General features: G+C 45.3%; 6 protein-coding genes across 10 annotated transcripts in view; 3 read left to right on the forward strand and 3 right to left on the reverse strand.

Moving 5' to 3' along the window:
- LOC119555515 (gamma-aminobutyric acid receptor alpha-like) overlaps positions 1-7,475 on the forward strand; it is a 31,491-nt gene extending 24,016 nt beyond the window's left edge. For 2 of the 4 annotated variants that reach the window (XM_037866936.1, XM_037866938.1), the window contains 2 exons: positions 4,561-4,926; positions 5,416-7,475. In XM_037866936.1, coding sequence (XP_037722864.1) covers positions 4,561-4,926; positions 5,416-6,353 — 1,304 coding nt within the window. In that variant the 3' untranslated portion in view covers positions 6,354-7,475. The remainder of the gene's footprint in view (positions 1-4,560; positions 4,927-5,415) is intronic. The other 2 variants (XM_037866935.1, XM_037866937.1) reach the window with 1 other exon arrangement.
- Positions 7,226-10,067, reverse strand: LOC119555520 (glycerol-3-phosphate phosphatase). The gene is made up of 3 exons (XM_037866945.1): positions 9,913-10,067; positions 7,758-8,445; positions 7,226-7,696 (listed from the first exon to the last, which is right to left on the reverse strand). The coding sequence occupies exons 1-3, from the start codon at positions 10,007-10,009 to the stop codon at positions 7,534-7,536; spliced, it is 948 nt and encodes a 315-aa protein (XP_037722873.1). The 5' UTR covers positions 10,010-10,067; the 3' UTR covers positions 7,226-7,533.
- Positions 10,068-10,153: 86 nt separating this feature from the next.
- On the reverse strand, positions 10,154-12,088 carry LOC119555519 (glycerol-3-phosphate phosphatase). Its single transcript, XM_037866944.1, has 2 exons — positions 11,839-12,088; positions 10,154-11,195 (listed from the first exon to the last, which is right to left on the reverse strand). The coding sequence occupies exons 1-2, from the start codon at positions 11,975-11,977 to the stop codon at positions 10,345-10,347; spliced, it is 990 nt and encodes a 329-aa protein (XP_037722872.1). The 5' UTR covers positions 11,978-12,088; the 3' UTR covers positions 10,154-10,344.
- Positions 12,089-12,391: 303 nt separating this feature from the next.
- Positions 12,392-15,041, reverse strand: LOC119555518 (mediator of RNA polymerase II transcription subunit 19). Its single transcript, XM_037866943.1, has 3 exons — positions 14,296-15,041; positions 13,453-13,567; positions 12,392-13,386 (listed from the first exon to the last, which is right to left on the reverse strand). The coding sequence occupies exons 1-3, from the start codon at positions 14,731-14,733 to the stop codon at positions 12,926-12,928; spliced, it is 1,014 nt and encodes a 337-aa protein (XP_037722871.1). The 5' UTR covers positions 14,734-15,041; the 3' UTR covers positions 12,392-12,925.
- A 473-nt stretch (positions 15,042-15,514) lies between these two features.
- Positions 15,515-17,947, forward strand: LOC119554185 (dihydrolipoyl dehydrogenase, mitochondrial). Its single transcript, XM_037864979.1, has 4 exons — positions 15,515-15,681; positions 15,997-16,524; positions 16,587-17,465; positions 17,644-17,947. The coding sequence occupies exons 1-4, from the start codon at positions 15,640-15,642 to the stop codon at positions 17,707-17,709; spliced, it is 1,515 nt and encodes a 504-aa protein (XP_037720907.1). The 5' UTR covers positions 15,515-15,639; the 3' UTR covers positions 17,710-17,947.
- Positions 17,948-18,469: 522 nt separating this feature from the next.
- On the forward strand, positions 18,470-21,054 carry LOC119553122 (tryptophan--tRNA ligase). 2 transcript variants are annotated; one of them, XM_037863310.1, is made up of 3 exons: positions 18,470-18,845; positions 18,908-19,335; positions 19,588-21,054. In XM_037863310.1, the coding sequence occupies exons 1-3, from the start codon at positions 18,627-18,629 to the stop codon at positions 20,939-20,941; spliced, it is 2,001 nt and encodes a 666-aa protein (XP_037719238.1). In that variant the 5' UTR covers positions 18,470-18,626; the 3' UTR covers positions 20,942-21,054. The 2 variants fall into 2 exon arrangements, with proteins under 2 accessions (XP_037719238.1, XP_037719239.1); XM_037863311.1 differs by having other exon boundaries at positions 18,471-18,845; positions 18,911-19,335.
- The last annotated feature ends 83 nt before the right edge of the window (positions 21,055-21,137 follow it).

Here is a 21,137-nt window from a genome sequence, read left to right on the forward strand (position 1 = left end):
AGACCACTCCTTTTTGTGTGCTATGATAAATGTTTTCCTTTACAGAATTCGAGCTAAAAAGAATTCTCCTTGCGTGGAAGAAGACAGGAAAAATGTATTTACAATCCATTTGGTATTTATATTAGCCCATGCTATTAAAAGCGCTTTCTTTTCACTGTAATTAACTTTAATTGAGTTTTTTTCGAGGTTGGGCAACATCAACACCTGTACTGCTTTAGAATTGGTAAATAATGATTCTAAAGCCGTTAACTTAGTGATTGATTTATTTCGAGTAACCAGAAGCATGATAAAATCTTATAGACGTATTTTTAGTTGATAGCTCAGTTGGCCGTCCTGCGAACGCGTACGACAACCCGTCGGCGGTCGACCCTTCTCTGGGTTTGTCCAGCCCTCCGGCGACTGCCCCCTTCATTCCGGCGGACGACCCTGCGTCTGATTATGACACGTCGGCGTCGGTGCTTCTTCTTCGTGGCGGCTGTGGTGGTGGTGGTGGTGGAGGAGGCCGTGGTGGTTGTGGTGGTGGTGGCGGCAGTGGTGGTGGTGGTGGTTGCGGCCTCGGTGGAGGTTGTTGACGAAGCGGAGGAAACCTGGCTGCTCTGCAGGATCAGCACGGCCAGGACGACCAGGGAAAGAGCCAGGAGGGAGCGCATTGCGATGGTGTTCTTAGTGAATCGGGAACTAATGTCAATGGACCGAACGGGTGTATATTTATAGTGCCCAGGAGAAGTGTTTGGGTCCAAGCAAACACAGATGTGTTCCCTCAGAGTATCTATGGATTTTGTTCCAGTTACACTTCTTCGGGGTTTTTACGGTGCTTTGTGTAGTCTGTTTACACCAGTTTGGACGTATTTGTAGATTTTACTTTTACGCAAAACCGAAGTATACGCGTTTATTTGCTGTTGATATTATTCATTGCTATAATTTCGCCAATTCCATTAGACCAAATGTGACCAACAATATAATACAGATTGGAAAGCAAGTATTACTCGTAGAGTGAAAGGGTATACTAGGTCTGTCGGAAAGTATGTAACAGGTAGAAGGAAGAATTTCCGACCTTGTAAGTGTATATATATTATCGATCAGCATCACTAGCCGAGTCGATCTAGCCATGTCCGTCTGTCTTTCCGTCCGTATGAACGCTGAGATATCGGAAACTATAAAAGCTATAAAGTTTATATTCTTGAGCTTCTCGCGCAGCGCATGGTTATTGAAGCAGGGTGCCACGCCCACACTAAACCAACAAACGCCCATAACGCAAAAAAAAAAGCTTAAAATAAGTACATATCGAAAAATATCATATCATTATCATGGCCGAAAAACAAATATTATTAGCTTGATAAAGGTAATATGAGTGTATGAGTGTATTCCGATATTGTATCTTAATACTATTTTGAAAATGTATTTATCTATTTTTAAAAAAAAATTTAATTGTAACTCCCACAGTGTTGATGCTAGACAATAAAGCTTAACCAAAATGTTTTGGTTGCCTCAATACCTATCGATTGGCCTAAAAAAGCCGCCCGAGACTATTTTCATCTCCCTTGGAGTCTTTTTAGCTGAGCTATAGTCGAGGCAGTCGACTACAGCGTTCTTCCTTGTTTTATATATTTACTATAAAAATTAGTTATTGAACTATATTTTATGGGTTTTTATATTTTTATAGTTACATAACTATGTTTGTTGTGTGCAGGTTATACAAACAAAATTCGCTTATATGCCAAAAAAAAAGGGCAATTGTACCACTGTACATTGGAACAAATTTTTCTGAATTTAAGATATTTGCTAATACTAAGTATTTATTTAAGTCGTATTTTGAGTTGCTTTTCATGGTGCACAATGATCCGTCTTCTTTGGTTCAAGACTTCAGGAAATCAAATTGTGGAGTACCACTCAAAATTGACCGTCCTACGTTGCTTAAGCGGAACAGTCGCCACATGGCCAGATTTACCGAAGAAACAGGCTTTTCCTTGGATTTCGGTCGTTTTCAAGGATCCAAGCTGTCGATTCTCTATCTCTCGGTATGTCACATGACCATCTTGCATTATGCACGGCATTTATTTTCTCTGGTTTTTGGACGACCTTCGTCTTCGAGACAGCGTCGGCCACGATTGAATTCATTAAACCAGTTTTTCACAATGCTTTAGGATGGTGCTTCACAACTTAAATGTATGTTTTAAGTTCATCGATGCACTCTTGTTGGGATAACCGACGTCGAAACTTTTGAAAAATTATTGCATTGAACATTTGTTCACGAGTTTATTTCATTTTTCTGCCGAGGTAAGTTTTTGATTATTCGTTAATCGATTTTAAACGTGATCAGTGATCACACATGAAAAAGTTGTATGGAGCTTTTATCGATAAAAGTCCAAACTTTTTTTGGGAAAAGGCCAATTGGTACTAATATGGCTAGAAATTACCTAGGCCAATAACTTATAAAGCACCCCTCGTATCTTTTCTGATCAATAAGTGGAGCTTGGGAATTATAGAGACCAAATGTTTGAAATTTGAAAAAACTTGAATACAAAGTATTATTTGTATGGGGGAATTGACTGAAATGTGGGGGTTATGTATGTATTTTAAAGAAAAACACAGCTATTTCGCGAGTTTTTTAGTCCCTTCTGCGACGGCTTCCAGTCCGTCGACAGTTGCCTCCGGACTGAGTACGTCCCCTTTTCCGATGACGAACTGAACGTATGATGACCCCGGATTTGCGGCTACTAAAGTGAAATCGATGGTGGTGCCTTCTCGTCGTTTTCTTGGCAGCAGAGGCAACTGTGCTGGCGGAGGCAGCCGCAGCCAAAGCCGTGGGAGCGGCAGTGGTGGTGGTGGTGGTGGTCGAGGTCGTGGTCGTGGTCGTGGTCGTGCTGGTGGAAGTTGAGCTTGAGGTAGCGCCAGTGCCGGTGGTTGAGGCGGAGGAGACCTGCCCGCTCTGGAGGATCAGCACGGCCAGGACGACCAGGGAAAGAGCCAGGAGCGAGCGCATTGCGAAGGTGTTTCGTTCAGTGGATTTTGGAACTGATGTCATCGGATCAAATGCCTGAATATTTATAGCCGCTCCTGAGCTGTCTAAGCATTAAGTGCAGTGCAAATACAGATGTTACTTTGGGGCCAATCCACTACCTTTGTGTTTTTTGCATTGCTTTCAGACTGTTTTGTTAGACAACTCCACCTGTTTGAACAAAATTGGAATTTTCACATTTCTTGCTAATCCGATTGTTCTTTATTTGCATTAACACAATTCTAATTTTGGCGGAGAAAACCCTTCACATGCACCATTCGTTTGCGAATACTCTTGTAAGGGTATCAGGTTCAAATCGAATACAATTTTGATGAAATGGTATTATACCCAGAAGAATAACCAAATTATAATTTATAAACAAAATTGAATTTTAAGGCTTTAAGAAGAGTAGCCTGTACTGGGAAAATCAAGTTTATAATTATTTTAGAGTCTCTGCATGCTGCAATCCCACTTAATTAACATATCCCGAAAGACCTCTACACCCCCATGATTTTGCCTCAGCTTTTGTCCTGCCCATGACATTTCTATTATTTTCCGGTTACAAAAAATGTACACCTCCTGGAATTTTATGAATTTCCATCATATTTCCTCCTATTCAAATGCAAAACAGAATGTACGAAAAATAAATGAATGCAATCGTACCAGTATAGTATTTAGAAACATTTTTGTTGATAGAAAAGGTGTCTGCCTTCATTTCTCGCACAACCTACTAAATGCCTTTGCAGCTTATCGCAAATGAACAAGCCGCCACCCAACCTAGAAATGTATTATTACTTCCGATTTGTTGTGAATAATGCTGCACGGAGGCAGTCAAGAATTCAATTACCCCTCTATCTAGTCCCCTACTCCCCCATATGTACACTGCCTGCCGCTTAATGTTGACAATTTCCCATTTGATGCGAGCGAACTGAAAATATTGCCGAAGTCAGCGATTGCCACACAGAAAGAAGGAGCAGATTCGGGCGATGGTTTGAAGGACGAGGCTTGCGGATTTGGGTGGAGGGTAAACCTGCTCCCACATATGGCGCACTGTTTGGCAATTTGTGCATTTTGGAGCAGCACCACCAACAGCATCAAAATAAAATAACTGAACCCACGTGAGGTAGTGATTGAAAGGCGAATATTGGGGGAGGGCTTGGTTAGTGGGAGAGGTTCTGTAAATGATTGGATGAATAGATAGTGTGGCCAAATATTTATTCTTTAAAGCGCTTAAGCGCCCAGTTATACATAGGCTTACATAACTTAAAAACGGCATTGAGTACGGGGTATAGTTTAAGTACTTATATAATTACAGCTGAAAACTTTTTGTCTGTAGATATACATTTTGATATCTCGATTTATAAATACTTAGGGCATAAAGAGTGAATATAAAAAGTATGATTATACTTGTACATTTCTTAAGGGCACTCTAAGCATGGCTTGGATAAAAATATGTTAGGCTATTGAGTCACAGTTGAGTACTTCTCTGAGTTCCGCATGCCGCCCTTTCAATTGACATTTGTCCGAAATGTGTTGCATCTCTCTAAAATCCATCGAAATAGTTGGCTACACCACGTCCGATGTCATCTACCGGTGGAACAAAGAGCGACCCCCTGTCGCCATCGCCGAGGACATGAAGCTGTCCCAATTCGATTTGGTCGACTGTCCGGCTGGGAATTTAACGGACATTGTGTACAAGGCGGCGGCTCCTAGACCGCAACGCCGTCCATTCAGCAACAAGGACCCACCACGACCCACCAGCAAGGTGCTGACCACTTTCGCCGGTCCGGCGGCAAAGAACCAGCATGTCCGCGGCACAGGACTCAAACTGGACAAGGGAGCCTTCGGCACTGGACGTGATGCAACCGGCGGAGCAGGGTCCACCACCGGGCTAAGTGGCACCATCACCCTGGAGACCAACCATCCTTGTAAGTAATTTACTATGACTAACTCTTCGGAAATACTTCATTTGATTGATCTTACAGTCCCGAATTTAAAGTCCTCTATAGCACATAAAAACGAAAATTTTAATACATGTATTCAAAATTTCATACTATATTTTTCAATTAAATATAAAAACATACCCTAATTTAATTTAATACAAAGCGTAATAATTTTCATGATTTAATTTGAACATTTTTTTTTTAATTTCAAGGAAAAAAATATTAAGAATGGTATAAAAAGAATTTCATGTTAAAATCAAAGTTTGAAATCTTCAAACGAAATAAAAACCACAATGGTTGAAAAACATGGCGAACAATATTTAAACTGAATATGAAATACCTGAACTAAATACTTTTTTTTTTAGTGTATTCTAAAGATTTAAAAAATATTAGCAACAATTACAGCTTTAACAAGCAATATTTAATTTTTGTTTCATTTAATTATTTTATATTTAATTACGCTATCTTTTTCAGCGGAGTACTCCATGCTGATGGTGAACTTTCACCTGCAGCGGCACATGGGCAACTTCCTCATCCAGGTGTACGGTCCCTGCTGCCTGCTGGTGGTCCTGAGCTGGGTGTCCTTCTGGCTGAACCGCGAGGCCACCGCGGATCGGGTCTCCCTCGGCATCACCACCGTGCTGACGATGACCTTCCTCGGGCTGGAGGCTCGCACGGATCTGCCCAAGGTGTCCTATCCCACGGCCCTGGACTTCTTCGTGTTCCTCTCGTTCGGCTTCATCTTCGCCACGATCCTGCAGTTTGCAGTGGTGCACTACTACACTAAGTACGGATCGGGGGAGTGCTACTTCATTATCGAGGAGCTGGACTCGGATTCGGGGGAGTCGGAGACGGATCCGCTGACCTCCGACTTCCGGGACAGCACGGAGTCCAAGATCTACGAGGTCATTCCGCTGTCCATGTGCGCTATCACCATGCCGCCACCACCCAATCGGGTGGGCATGCTCACCTCCAGGAACCGGGGTCCCCGGAACAGACGACATGGTCTGTGGAGCATGAAGCTCCTGGGTCTCTTTGACTGGCGGCGAAGAAGAAAGCCGCCCCGAGCCGGCGACTCCGATGAGGAGGAGGATGACGAGCAGACGCAGCTGAGGGCCAACGAGGCACCGACCACATCCGCGGCAGCTGCAGCGGCACAGGCGGCGGCACAGGCTGCCCGGATCAGTCCTCCGACTGGTGGTCGCCGCAGGATGTCCTACTACCGACGCGAGGAGATGGAGGCCCGGAGGAAGGGCAAACGAACCCCACAGTACAACTCCGTGTCGAAGATCGATCGCGCCTCGCGAATCGTCTTTCCGCTGCTCTTCATCCTGATCAACGTGTTCTATTGGTACGGCTATTTGTCGAGGAGCTCCCGGATTTTGGCCAACACGCCGGATGCGAGCACCTGATGTTACCTTTTAGCAATTTAGACAGGGTCCTCGAAGAAATCAATAAGCGATCGCCGGCAGCGAACAGACACCTAAAGAGGGTCGTAAACGATGCATCCGCAGCCTCGCCGATGATGATGCACCGTTTACACTTTGCTTTGAGACAACGCGTGGGGGGAAAATCGGTTGGGGGATCGGGAAAAGCAGGGGATGGGTTTAACTTTTCAGATTCAGTTACGCTCTTATTCTGATTTGCTACCAAACGTGACAACGCTTTATGGGATTTCTTTTCGCGCTAAATTGCTAAAGTACAGAAAACAGAACTCAACTCTAACATATCAGAGGACTTGCTATACGGACACCCTTTAAAAATAGCGAGCTTTAACCGTCAAAATAGTGTGAGGAAATTTTCGAAAACGTGTGTGTTCGTTTTTTCTCAAAAGTTCATGTTATTGTATCAATGCAACAAGCCAAAGAAACGAAATCTTCTGTGATAGTTGCTTGCAATATTTTGACAATTAGTTGTTAAAAGCATGGGGTGTCCTGTAAATTTGTTGTACAGCTAACCAATAAGTTAATTAGTTTCGTTTTTGTGTGTACTTTAAATGGTTAATGTTGATTTAAACGTCACCGCACAAGGAATTTGCACTTAGTTGAGGAATTTGTTTAGTTCACAGCAAATTACAGTTTTTACATGGGATCACCAAAAAATAGGAAAACGTGTTAGGAAATTGCCGTCTCTGCTTTTCTGTCCCGGCAAGTAATAGAAGGTAAGCCAGTATTTTAATAAGTCACTCAGCCTATATTGTTAATTCAAAGAAAAATTCTGGTGCCGGAAATGTATCCTAAGAGAGATATACATTTGTAGATGGTTAGTAAATTACGCTTAGTTCTTGTTGTGCAAATTATTTTAATATTTATTTAAAAATTGTAACAACTACTTGTATGTTTTGTATGTTATTATAAAATATATAGTTTAAAATAGTTTTGTTCGCGGATAACTTTCCGGCTCTGCAATTTTTTAACCACTCTAATATATAACGAAAATATCCAGCAGAGAGTGTTACTTGCCGGCAGATGAAATATGTACAACTATGTGTAAACACACGAACTAAAGCCAAATAAAAGTCGAATTAAGAAGTTGATATCGAGTTGATAGCTGCACGGAAATCGGGAATTGGGAACCGGGTGAATTTATGGCTCACAAATAAGCCAACAGATCGGCCAGTCGGGGTAGATAAAAATCTGGCTGGGCCAGCTTGCCGTTTTCCCGGCGGACATCCGAGAGATTATTGTATCTACCAGTGCCCACCAGAAGCGATAGCATGCCACAATTACTGGCGAAACCGACATCTATTTTGAGGCTACGAAAGACAGGGGAAACTCATTAGAAGTGCCATAAAAGGATGCGTTAATCCCGCTTACCAGTCACCAATCATAAGCGTTCGTTCCGGCTGCAGCTCGCCGGACTTGGTGAGGGGCTCCAGGACCAAGGGATTTGGCTTGCCCATCTCGAGGGCCTCGCGCTCGGAACAGGCTTCGATTCCGGCCACAAAGGCCCCTGTGCCGGGGATACAGAAGGCGGGATACTTGTGCACGGCATCCCGGTTGGTGACAAGGAAGGCGCAGCCCGGATTGCTGCACAGGATGTGACAGGCGCGGGCCATCTTGCAGTAGCTAAAGTACTCATCCCAGCCGACCACCACTGCACCCACGTCCTTGGCCGCCTCCGGGCTGCCGAATTCGCGAGCCACAAAGTCCGGCCACTTGTCGCCCGAAGGCAGTTCCTCCGTTCCCCCGGCTCCGTAGCTGTCGATTCCGTGCTGCCTTAATTCCCGGGCGATGGCCGCGTTGCCCACCACATAGACCTTGTGGCGGGCACTATCGAACTCCGGACTCTGGGCCAGATAGTCGGCGATGGCCGCCGTGGGCGATATGATGTGTCGGTCGCTGGGCAAATGGAATCCAAGCCGCTGCGAGCGCTCAAAGAGCTCCTGGCGCGTCTTCAGACCATTGTTGGTAATCAGGTAGACTTTCTTGCCCAAGCGATGCTGCAGGGCATTCAGCACATCCGAAGCGCCCTCAATGGCCGTGTCATCCTGCCAAATGGTGCCTGGGCGACAAATTGATATTTAGTTGGGTGAGCTCTTTCAGCAGTTCGAAATGAAAGTTCTGGGAATGCATGTTGCCAACAAACTATGAAATGTTAACCATGATTTTGAAATGTTTCTTAAACTATAATTGGAATTTGGATACCAAAAATATATGTATGTTTTTATAGTTACATCTCTTTATGTAAAGTTGGCTTCAAAACAAGTTTTGTTTTCTAAATAAACAAGATCAAATAAAAACTTTACATTTAGAGTATATACAAGGGTGGTCAAAAGTATTTTCACAAAAAAAAAGTTAAATATATTCATAATTTGAACTTACATCTTGTTAACTTTGGCATCAATGGAAAGGTAATTTAAATGCCGTTTGAATGATACAATACATTTCTTAACACATTCAGTACTTATTGAAAAGGACGAATTTGTGTGAAAATGTCCTTTTTGAACTTTTTTCCTCGACTTGAAAACTCAAATTTTTTGATGCAAAAAGTTTCTTCAAACAAAAATAATAGTAACTGCAAAAAGAATTTTTCAAAAATCATTTTCCTTATATTTTTTATGATTTTTTAAAGGTGACACTGTCGGAAAAAATTTGTATGAAAAAGAGAAAAATATGGCTAAAATGCATGTTTCTAAGCATTTTCAAAAAATCATAAAAAATATAAGCAAAATGATTTTTGAAAAATTCTTTTTGCAGTTACTATTATTTTTGTTTGAAGAAACTTTTTGCATCAAAAAATTTAAGTTTTCAAGTCGAGGAAAAAAGTTCAAAAAGGACATTTTCACACAAATTCGTCCTTTTCAATAAGTACTGAATGTGTTAAGAAATGTATTGTATCATTCAAACGGCATTTAAATTACCTTTCCATTGATGCCAAAGTTAACAAGATGTAAGTTCAAATTATGAATATATTTAACTTTTTTTTTGTGAAAATACTTTTGACCACCCTTGTATATACGTTTGAATTAAATATGTCTTGAAATACAATACCTTTAATGATTTTATTCCTTAATTTTAAAATTCTATATGAACTGGAAAACTTAAACTGTGTTAAACACTTTAATACGTATCAAATTTTTAGCATAGGTAAATAAAGAATATAAATATAAGTATATAAATTGTTTAAATAAATAAAACAAGTGGAAATCACCTTCATGTAGTAAGTGATAATTAGAAACTAACAACTAGAAACAAGTAACAACCCCTTCAAGGTCTTGGTCTTAACTACAAAATATAATAATGGCAAATTCTCTTAACTATTTACCAAATTTGGTCTAGTAAGTGCTCTAAGTCTAGAATAATATTTCTATACAGTTTTTTTAAACGTTTATTAACCGTGATCGCATAAGCTTTTCCCGCACCCATGTAAACTACCTCCGATATTTGCAATAGTTTTCCGAGAAAGTGACAACTCTGGCAAAAGCTCCGTAGCGCTCTATGTGGCACCTTCACCGCCCTTCAAACTCACCGTCGCCGTCGCAGAGAATCGTGTCGAAACTTTGGAGCCACTCGGCCACCTGCCCCCCGGATAGGTCCGTCAAGTTGATAGCACCGCCTCTGGACATTCTGCACCGTAGACCGCTCCGCCAAAAGTTTGCGACTCGACTAAATCGGCGACGGACTGGCTTTTCCAACTCACGATGATGGGGGAGAACTCGCTATCTCGCTTTCGCACAAAGCTCGCTCAGAAAAATAAACGCTTGGGCATATTGATTAAGTCGTCCGTGTGTGACAAAATGCTTCTGAATTTATTTATATATTTTGTTCTGTGGTATAAATTGTACTATAAATTTTCGTTAGGTATTTTTAATATGTCCTGTCTATTGCCATTGAATGTACCTACATTACAAACATATGTCCGTACTACATACTGATTAATGTTTGGTGATCCAGATCTCAATTACTTCAAGCCCGCCAGGACGTCCACAATCGATGGCAGCAGATCCCCCAGCTTGGGCAGGTATACGTCTGGTATGAGCTTCTTGTCCTCGGGATTCTTGCTCTTCTTCCATTGCTCCACGTCCTTCAGCTGGTGGATACCGGAGCCCACGAGCAAGGTCTGGAAACCGCAATTGTAGCCCAGGAGGATGTCCGTATTGGCACGATCACCGATCATCAGGGTCCTCGAGGGATCGATTTTCTTTTCCCTGACCAGAGATTCGCAAATGGCCGGATTGGGCTTTCCGATCACTATCGGCTCCCGTTCCGCACAGGTTTGGATGGCCCGCACGAAGCTACCGCTGCCTGGCACTATCATGTTGGGCATGGGGAAACGCTCATCCGTGTTGGTGGCCACGAACAGGCACTGCGGATCGTTCAGGTACGAGGCGGCCTTCATCATCTTGGGGAAGCTGAAGTGCTCATCGAAGCCCACGACCACGGCTCCGATGTCCGTGTCCAGCTTTAAATGCTCTGCCATGAACTCGACCAGCGATCCCTTCATGGGTTCCGGACCCACCGCGGTGTGCCGGATGCCCACGGCGTCCAGCTCCTTGGTGATACCCTCGCTTCCGATCACGAACACCCGCTTGCTGAAATTCCGACGCTTCAGAAACGCTGCTGTGGCATGGGCCGTCGATATAATCCCGCTCTCATTGATGTGAAAGCCCAGCTCGACGCCTTTCTGTAGAAGTTCCGACCGGGTCTTCGTCGAGTTGTTTGTGCAGAAGTAAATTGACTTTCCCATGGCCTTGAACTGGTTCATCACATCCACCGAGCCTTCCAGGGCCTGGCCATAGATCCAAAGAACTCCTGGAATAGGAAATAATGGTATTAGTAAACGGAGAAGTTGGTTTAATGTCTTAGGGGCTACAAACAATCGTTCTTACTTTACAAATTCCTAACTAACTAAAATATATATGTATAAACTTTTTAAACTTTAATTATTCTTAAGTTTTGTTATAAAAATGTACTATTTATTCTTTTTTTTAAGAATTATTTTTTGGTATATGTACAGTGTACGTAAGTCCTAGAGCGTTGGCTTTATATTAAGAATATTCTTAGGATAGTCATGTTTTGTATAAAAAACAGCGTGATATCAAGAAGAAATCACCAGCAAAACTATATATACAAATGTTTAAAATGTAAGTGTCTCATCAGTATTGCAGATTCCAAAAGACATCATATAACCATTTCCGGTTCTGTATACATATATACTTATGAGTTATGAGGGCATTCGAAAGTCGACTTCCCGCCATATCACGCACTTCACTCTTTGACATTGAAATTCGCGACGCAGCAACAACACAGCGAACTTTTCGGTTGCTGACGTATTTGGGCAGATGTCGGCCCGAAAACATGGCATGCGTATACATATCTTTATGTAACGCAACTTCCTGGGCGCAATCCTTCCGCGAGTGGGGAGTACACCGCCCACCGCCCACCACCCACTCACCATCACAGTCTGTAATCACCGAATCGAAGCTCGATATCCACTCGGTCACCTTGGCGGAGGACAGTTCCAGGAGATTGGTGCACGTCTGCTTGTACATGGTTATAGCCTTTCGCGAACAGGTGCTGAAGCTAGATCTCATTTATGGCCTTGCAGTGACGGCTACCTATAACACATCACTTTTAATTTATTAATTGTTAATTTGGCTCCCTGGAACTCCCTGAGAAATGAAGCAGCTGTTGGTGCCTGTTAGAGCTATGTTACCAGCTGTCAGATTTAATGCGAGCTGTTAGGGCGCCAATGTTAAAGTTAGCAGAGTGCTAACAAGTGTTTGGCGCCAATTTTGAATTTGGAAGTTCCGAAAATCAAAACTTCACTAAAATTATTACTTTGTGCACCCTTATATTCATTATGCTCAAACATCATGCATTTCATTTGAAATCAATTTCGTTTTAGCTACTTATGGTATTCAAACACCGCTTTCTCCATTTCAGAAAAAGGGAAAACCCCCAAATCACAGATTTCTACAGTTCCCCAAAATAATAAAATTCAAGCGTTGATCATTTGTATGCTGGTTTATTATTGTTTATGCGCCTAATCACTAAAATTAATTACTTATAGTACAGGCATTTTTATTTTGTTGAATCTCAGCTTTCTTTTGTGTTTTTAAACTTGCTGGAAGAACAAACCATTGCAGAAATATAATTGAAATACTGACCCTACAAATTACAAGGTTGGTGAGCAAAAAAAAGGTTGCAAACAGGCGGGTGCGGGGGAGTTGCTTATGTGGGTGTGGGGGGGAAGAGCTGGAATCGAGAGCGAAAACGTTTTGTACCATAACTTGCGTTTAAATAAATCTCATTAAGCTAGCGCGGAAAAACGAACGAAAAATTGTTGGCTAATTACAGAAATAAACTATTTTACAGTTACGATAATCATAAATTAATAACTAGGACACGAAAGGTTATCGAGAAAATTGCATTTAGAGGACCGCTTCAGGTCCGTCTGCGTTTATTTTTTATGTTGCCATCTGGGGTGCGTCTGCTGATGAGAGGTAATGAGCCAAGTCTATTTTGCTAAAGGATCCTGCCTAGAACTGCGACATTAGCAGGCTGCCACCGCCGCCGCCGCTCCCCACGCCCCCGCCTCCCCCTCCGCCGCCACCACCCGGACCGCCGCTCGTGCCCAGCACAGATCCGAGGAGACCCCCGCTTGACATCTGCTGCTGCTGCATGGGCATCTGCTGCTGCTGCATCTGCATGGACGATGAGAAGCTGTTCATGCCACCCACAACGCCGGGACCCATGCTGGCCCCCAGGCTAGACAGTCCGGGCCCAGGACCTCCGGCCAGTGATCCCAGACTGGTGGCGCCCATAACACCTGCTGCTCCACCCAGGCCCGCTCCTCCGGGCAGCAGACCAACACCCGGCTCCGGACTCTGGTTCTTCTTCTTGCGCTTCTTCTCCTTTTTGCGCTTCTTGCGCTCCTTGTCGTCCTCGTGGCGCTTCTGTTTCTTGTGCTTCTTCTCGTAAGTCTCCAGGCCGGCCGAATCTGCAAGACGGTATTCTTTGGGTTAGGTGGGGATCGAGAAAAGTGAGATTCTGCCAGTGAACTCACCCAGTAGCGTAGATTCCTGTCCCGTGGTCACGCCGTCTTTGTGTTTGTGCTTTTTGTGTTTGTTTTTGTGTTTTCGCGCAGGTGTGACATATGTGGTACGATACTGTTCCGGCAGCTGAAAGGAAAAACGGATCGAATAAATAAGCAATGTAAAAATGTAGAGCCAAGAAAAAATATTAAGATTCGTTCTGGTGCCGTTTATATAGACTTTTAACCATAAGTATACATGAAAATAATTTCAAATACATATGTAAATGTTCAATACATGCTTATTATGGGTTTATTATTTCAATAAAATCTTTAGCAATCAGAAATCATAAAAGCAACATAAAAATGTTGAAAAAATCCTATTGGGAACATTTGCATGATTGCATTGCGTTGAAGTGTGAGTTTGGCTAGTTTAATTGTTCCCAATTGTCAAGTTAAAGTTAATTTGTCGATATTTATGCACTCTAATTTTGTAATATGGTCTACGAAGTGATAAAAGAATGACTGAAAATTAAGAAGTTTTAAATAAGAATTAATGTCTTTTGAAAACTTCACAGAACTAACAAGTTATGTCTATTGAAAGCCCTAGATTTCTTATAAATAATGTTATAGATTTTTAGGAACTATTATAAGTAGATAGAGCGAGTTAATTAGCTAAGTAAGTTAACATTTTCTTACAGTAAAAATAGAGAAAGTTAAACTTGAATTAATTATGGAACGATAAAATATATGTAAATCATTACTCATTTTTGGAAAGCTGATGAAGTGAGGGAAAACACAAAGAACTTGGTAACGCAAAAAGGATAGATAGAATCGGTGCTTGGAAGTTGTTTTAATATTATTGGGAACACCAACCGGTCCGGGATGCAGGCGGAATCCGGCCAGCTGGACGGGGGTCAGCGGGAGGAGCTCCTTGCCTCCGATCGGCGGCTTTTCGATCACGCTCCGCAGCGTGCTGTTCTCGACGGGATGCGTGATGAGGTCGTTGATGCCGGGGATGTTCTGCAGGAACGAGGCCAGCGACTCCTTGAACTTCTTCTCCTTGAACTTGGTGAGGGTGTGGTGCAGTCCGTACTCGGTCATGAGATCCTTGTCGCCGGTGAGCTCCGCCTTGGCGGGCGGTTCCTTCATCGAGTAGAACGGCCCGGTGTGGATGATCGTGGGCGTTTTGCCCAGCGAGATGGTCGTCTTCAGGGTGCCGGAGGAGTCCTGGCGGGCCACTACGGGGGATCGGCCGCCGCCGTGGGGCGATGACTTCGGGGAGTCCATCATGTTGCCGTAGTTGCTCATCATCTTGGAAATCTTGCGATTCTTGGCACTCTTGGCAGCCCACGCACACACTCGCGCCGCACGCACACACAGGGGCACGGGCACAGGCACAGCAACAACAAGGCAAGGCCAGCAGAAGGTACGCCTGTCGCGGCTCTCTGGCAACGCCGGCCAAGCTCACACACTGCAAAATGCGCCGCGGCTGCCCGGCACTTCGGCGGACTCTTTTCTGGTCGAAAACTCAATTAACTATCTGTCCTTGTGGCGTTTTCTAACAGATTTCGGGGGCAAGTCTCGCCATCTTGTTGTGTCCGCGAACAGGTGTGACCGCATTGCGACAGCTAGCGAAATACTGAGGCTGCCGCGAAAACGCGAGGCGAGCGCCGCCCGAAAATACCAAAAGTGTGCCGGAAAATACCGAAGCTGGCGAATACCACACAGAGCTGCAGTGCCAGGTATCGAATATTCATCGTATACGATTTGAATACTTTATTTATTTAAATGTTTTAAGTTTAATACGAACAGCATGTTAAGTCTTGCCTGTAACATCAAAATATTTAATGTAATAAACAAAGAAAATGCAGCGATGTTCATCAAATACTTTCATGTATGTCAAATAGTTGGGTTAAGGCGACTACATTTTTAAAAGTAATCGAACAAATAACAAACGTACTTTAAATTAAAAATTCAAATCGCAAAGTTTGTATATTTTATATTTTATTTCATAAATCGTAAATCAACAACCGAATGGAAATTCCCCAGCACTATCGATACATCTCTGGCCGTCATATGACCACTATCGAATGATATTCGCCAGCCCTGCGACCGCTCCGAGCTCCACAACACGAAAAACAGTCGGAAAAACACATCAAATTAGTGTTGTGTTTGTAGTTAAATAACGATTATCCTCTCAACTCGCCCGCTCCAGCCATGCAGTTCACGCTTCGCCATGTTGTGTCGGCAGTAGCCAAGGTAAAGATCGGCGGATATTAGGGATTCCGTTCCCCAAACGGCTGTCGCCCCCCAAGTTATGCAATCTAACCTCACCGATGGGGTCGTGAAATGGGCAGGAAAAGCCTTTAAAATGCACCTGGACCACCTGCAGTGCTCATATGATTGCAGCGGGTGAATCACTGGCGTCTGGGGGATTTGTTTGGCCCCGTTTTCAAGGTCGCTAATTGGGCCAATTATCAGCTGATAGGCGGCCGGAGATTAGTGCGAAATGCGTGCGGCTGGCGTGATAAATGATAAGGTCACAGAACCTCTGCTAATCAGCTCTCTTTCCAGACTCCTCTGCGCACCAATGCCGCCATTCTGGGCGCCCTCAACGCCCGCTGCTACTCCACCACCCACGAGGCGGACATCGTGGTGATTGGCTCCGGCCCCGGTGGCTATGTTGCAGCCATCAAGGCAGCCCAGATGGGCATGAAGACAGTCAGCGTGGAGAAGGAGGCCACTCTGGGCGGCACCTGCTTGAACGTCGGCTGCATTCCCTCGAAGGCGCTGCTAAACAACTCCCACTACTATCACATGGCCCACTCCGGGGATCTGGAGAGCCGTGGCATCAGCTGCGGCAGCGTTAGCCTCGACCTGGAGAAGCTCATGGGCCAGAAGGTCAACGCTGTTAAGGCCCTGACCGGCGGCATTGCCATGCTCTTCAAGAAGAACAAGGTCACACAGCTGACGGGCTTCGGCAGCATCGTCAATCCCAACGAGGTGCAGGTCAAGAAGTCCGACGGCTCCACGGAGACGGTCAAGACCAAGAACATCCTCATTGCCACCGGTTCGGAGGTTACCCCCTTCCCAGGCATTGAAGTGAGTGCGAAAAAGATGTAACATTTGTATCATTTTATTCACCCATTTACTACCCTTCACAGATCGATGAGGAGGTCATTGTGAGCAGCACTGGCGCCCTCAAGCTGGCCAAGGTGCCCAAGCATCTGGTTGTCATCGGCGCCGGTGTTATTGGCCTGGAGCTGGGTTCGGTGTGGTCGCGTCTGGGTGCCGAAGTCACTGCCATCGAGTTCATGGACACGATCGGCGGCGTGGGCATTGACAACGAGGTCTCCAAGACCTTCCAGAAGGTGCTCGTCAAGCAGGGTCTGAAGTTCAAGCTGGGAACCAAGGTGACGGCTGCCTCGCGCAGCGGCGACAACGTCACCGTGTCCGTGGAGAACGCCAAGTCCGGCGAGAAGGAGGAAATCCAGTGCGACGCCCTGCTGGTCAGTGTCGGACGTCGTCCCTACACTGAGGGTCTGGGTCTGGAGGCTGTCGGCATTGTCAAGGATGACCGCGGCAGGATCCCCGTCAACGCCACCTTCCAGACTGTGGTGCCCAACATCTACGCCATCGGCGACTGCATTCACGGACCCATGCTGGCGCACAAGGCCGAAGATGAGGGCCTCATCACCATCGAGGGCATCAACGGCGGTCACGTGCACATCGACTACAACTGCGTGCCAAGTGTGGTCTACACGCACCCCGAGGTCGCGTGGGTGGGCAAGAGCGAGGAGCAGCTGAAGCAGGAGGGCGTTGCCTTCAAGGTCGGCAAGTTCCCCTTCCTGGCCAACTCGCGCGCCAAGACCAACAACGAGACGGACGGTTTCGTCAAGGTTCTGGCCGACCAGGCCACCGACAAGATCCTAGGAACCCACATCATCGGACCCAACGCCGGCGAGCTGATCAACGAGGCTGTGCTGGCCATGGAGTACGGAGCAGCAGCCGAGGACGTTGCCCGCGTCTGCCATGCGCATCCAGTAAGTGATCACTCATCGAAGAACTTACATAACTCAAAAATCACATTTCGTTCTTATCAAAAAGTTTTATAACTTTGGTTTGAGGTTTTAATGGGAGACGAGATGTGTGTAATTTTGAGTGGTGATTTCTTTAGTCATGATTCTGCCGATCTAATATGGGGAAATCTCTTCATTTCAGACGTGCGCCGAGGCTTTGCGTGAGGCTAATGTTGCGGCTGCCTTCGGCAAGCCCATCAACTTCTAAGCACTTCCCAATCCCTGCCAGCTTTTGGAGAATTTTGCACCGCGTTTGAAATTATTGAAAAACCCCCCAAATCGAAAAATTATCCTGACAGCCGAAACGACAGTCTCCGCATATTTGTAACTCGTTGTAGGAACATTAAAGTGGAAACTATAAATATTGGTAATGGCGCCAGGCGTTGATTGCAATGTAATATGTGTATTAAGCTAGAATAAATACAACACAGTTTGAAAACTCGAAACTCAAGGCGTTCAATAGATTAATCGTCCTTTGATGTCTTCAGGTGTTCTGGTATACTACTAATAAAGCTAAAAGCTATGGAAAAGCCAAAACATGTTCCGAGTGTTTTTTTAAATTGTACGTAAAATAACAAATTTTAAACAAAGTGACTCGCTAATATATTTTACCTCCAGAACTGTTAATTTTTTCTTTAAGATTTTAATGGGGTAGCACAATTTCATAATTTATTAAGTTAAGTGTACTTTGAATATTATGTTCATTGTTACTGCATTTTACAAAGGGAAATGACTTAACGTCGAATAAAAGCTAATAGTTTATTATTTCCTGAACCGGGTTTTCCGAGATTTTATTATCGTTTACTGAAAGTGATTTTTTGATGAATTTATGGGGGAGAGTCAATGATATTTAAGTTTGAAAAATATAGAACTTTTAAATAGACCGACCAAAGCTAAAAGTAGCTATTTTCGATTTAGAAAAAACCGCCAAACTGAGTATCACTGGAACAGCTGTCGCACCGGCTTTTCGAAATCGATCTGGCAACGTTCGCGAGCTCAGTGTCAAAATTACGGCCCGTTTAAAATAAATAGTTTATTTTCGGGCTCCGTCTCACATTTAGTACTGCATTATTCCCAACATTTTTTGCTCGACGGTTTGGGGTACAAAATTCTTAGCTCTTTGCAATGTTCCGATTTGGCAAGCTTCGTCTCAGCCTCTCCGAGGTGGCCAAAAAGGAGCCGTCAGCAGTTCGTTTGCAGCGGCGCTGCATTCAGGCGAGGAGCTTCTTGCCGGGATTGGCCAGTAGGTCGGCAGGGACGCCCTCTGCGACGGCCCAGGTGGCCGGTGGCGGCAAGCACCACGTCCAACCGCAAGCCCACACCATCGACACTGGCGCCGAGGACGTAAGTACATTTGTGGGATAAGTTTACATAACACTGCGCTCCAATACGATCCCCGATCCCAGCAGAACAGCCGCTGGCCTAGGAAGGTCTTCAGTGGCATCCAGCCCACGGGATCGCTGCATTTGGGCAACTACCTGGGCGCCGTCCGCAAGTGGGTGCAGCTGCAGAATGTCCGCGACGACGTAACCGTCTGCATCGTGGACCTTCACTCCATCACCATGCCCCACAATCCGCCGCTTCTGCGCGAGAACATCTTCACCATGGCTGCCACGCTGCTTGCCTGCGGCATCGATCCCGCCAAGAGCACCCTCTTCGTCCAGTCCGCCGTCGCCGAGCACGCCGAGTTCAACTGGATTCTCAGCTCAATGACCACCATGCCGCGTTTGGCTCAGCTGCCGCAGTTCCGGGAGAAGTCACGCCTGCTCAAAGATGTCCCGCTGGGATTGTACGTCTATCCGGTTCTCCAAGCAGCCGACATTATGCTCTACAAGTAAGTTGGTGTCTTCCCTGTGGTAAACCACATGCCAAGGTTACGAGTTTACATTGATGCACTTAAAAATCCAGACCCAATTCAGCACAAAGCGATTTCAGTAGCACCTTTATTTGTTTTAATGGATATAATCTTTCGAGTTCAAGTTGAGTTTACCTTCTTTTAGGAAGGACTTCTTAAAACAAACCAATAACTGTCATCAAATGAATCATCAATAATTACTTTGCATATTGATAACCTCTTCTTCACTAGGGCCACACATGTTCCTGTGGGCGCCGACCAGGTACAGCACATTCAGCTGGCACAGCACTTGGCCAGAACCTACAACGGTCGCTATGGCGAGACCTTCCCTGTCTGCCACGCCATCGTCGAGGAAGGTGATGCCTCCCGGGTGCTGTCCCTGCGAGATCCCTCTAAAAAGATGTCAAAATCGGAGGCCAATCCCAAGGCCACCATAAATCTTTGCGATTCGCCCGACCTAATCACGCAGAAGATAAAGAAGGCCGTCACAGACTTCACCTCGGACATAACTTATAATCCTGGCAAGCGAGCCGGCGTCAGCAACCTCGTCAATATCCATTCCCAGGTCACGGGTCAGCCCATTAAGACAGTGGTAGACGAAGCCGCCACCTTGGACACGGCCAAGTACAAAGACCGTGTGGCGGAGGCTGTGGTTGAGCACTTGCGCCCAATCCGGGAGCAAATCCACCACCACATGACCAGGCGGAACGAGATGGTCTATTTGCTGGAAGTAGGTGCGGAAAAGGCGCGTCAGCAGGCGCAACAGACGTTAAACGATGTAAAGCAGCGCCTTGGACTAGGCACCAGTGTCAATATTCCAGCTGCGGTGCATGTGGCACCTTTACTGCCCGCTCCCGAGGTTTCCAAGACTTCGGCCAGCAGGCGAATGTCCAAGGACTTTGACGGCAATGTCCACGAACGCCACGAGCGAATGTACGGATTCGGAGAACAGCCAAGCGGCGGAGCTGGCCAGTCGGCCACTGGGGAGCTGGCCGAGATGTCCCAGACGCCTCTTCCGCGAGTGCCCCGTCGCCCGCCCATCGTTCCCACTCAGTCTCTGCGCGTCGAGAAGCAGATGGGTAGTACCCGCACACGTCACGTATTCCAGATGGACACCTGCAATGCCCCGCACATTGGGTTCAAGGCGCCGCCGGGATTTGCTGCCAGCATGGTCACTGGAGCTCTGGCAAAGAGCAAGCGACCGACTGTTAAACCCCTAACGAGCAGCCTTGGATTCGGGCACTCGCAGGGCGGATCGTACAAGAGCAGCCAGAACGTTAATCCCAGTGCGGTGTCCACTATAGCACGCGAAGTAAATGCTGCCAGGAAGCAGGAGTTCACTTGCAACATGGCCAACTCTGCCTTCTACGCGGCCGCCCTGGAATCTCGCGCCAATTCTAAACGGTCCAGTGAAAAAACCAACTCAAAGTCGGGAGACAGTGAGTTTATTATCGTCGCGAACGAGGACGAAGAGCAGACCTCCTCTGAGGAGCAACGCGAGGAGGCTGAGGAGGAGGAGGCAGTGGATCGGGAACGGGAGAGCTCGGATCGCAAGGCCACCGAAGCTACCACAGTCGAGATTTAAGTCTAGGAAACATTGCAATTGTTATTAGTGTAGTACAAGTATACTTAGATAACATTTCTGTTAAATCTGTCGTTTTTATGAATATAATAGACAGATTCTGCTGGATAAAACTAGTCAATATTTGAAGTATATGTCAAGAAGATAATTTAGTAATTATTTTATACCCAACAAATTGACGTATCAAAATCGAATGACA

Source organism: Drosophila subpulchrella, chromosome 3L (genome assembly GCF_014743375.2).
Source record: "Drosophila subpulchrella strain 33 F10 #4 breed RU33 chromosome 3L, RU_Dsub_v1.1 Primary Assembly, whole genome shotgun sequence".
Taxonomy (NCBI): domain Eukaryota; kingdom Metazoa; phylum Arthropoda; class Insecta; order Diptera; family Drosophilidae; genus Drosophila; species Drosophila subpulchrella.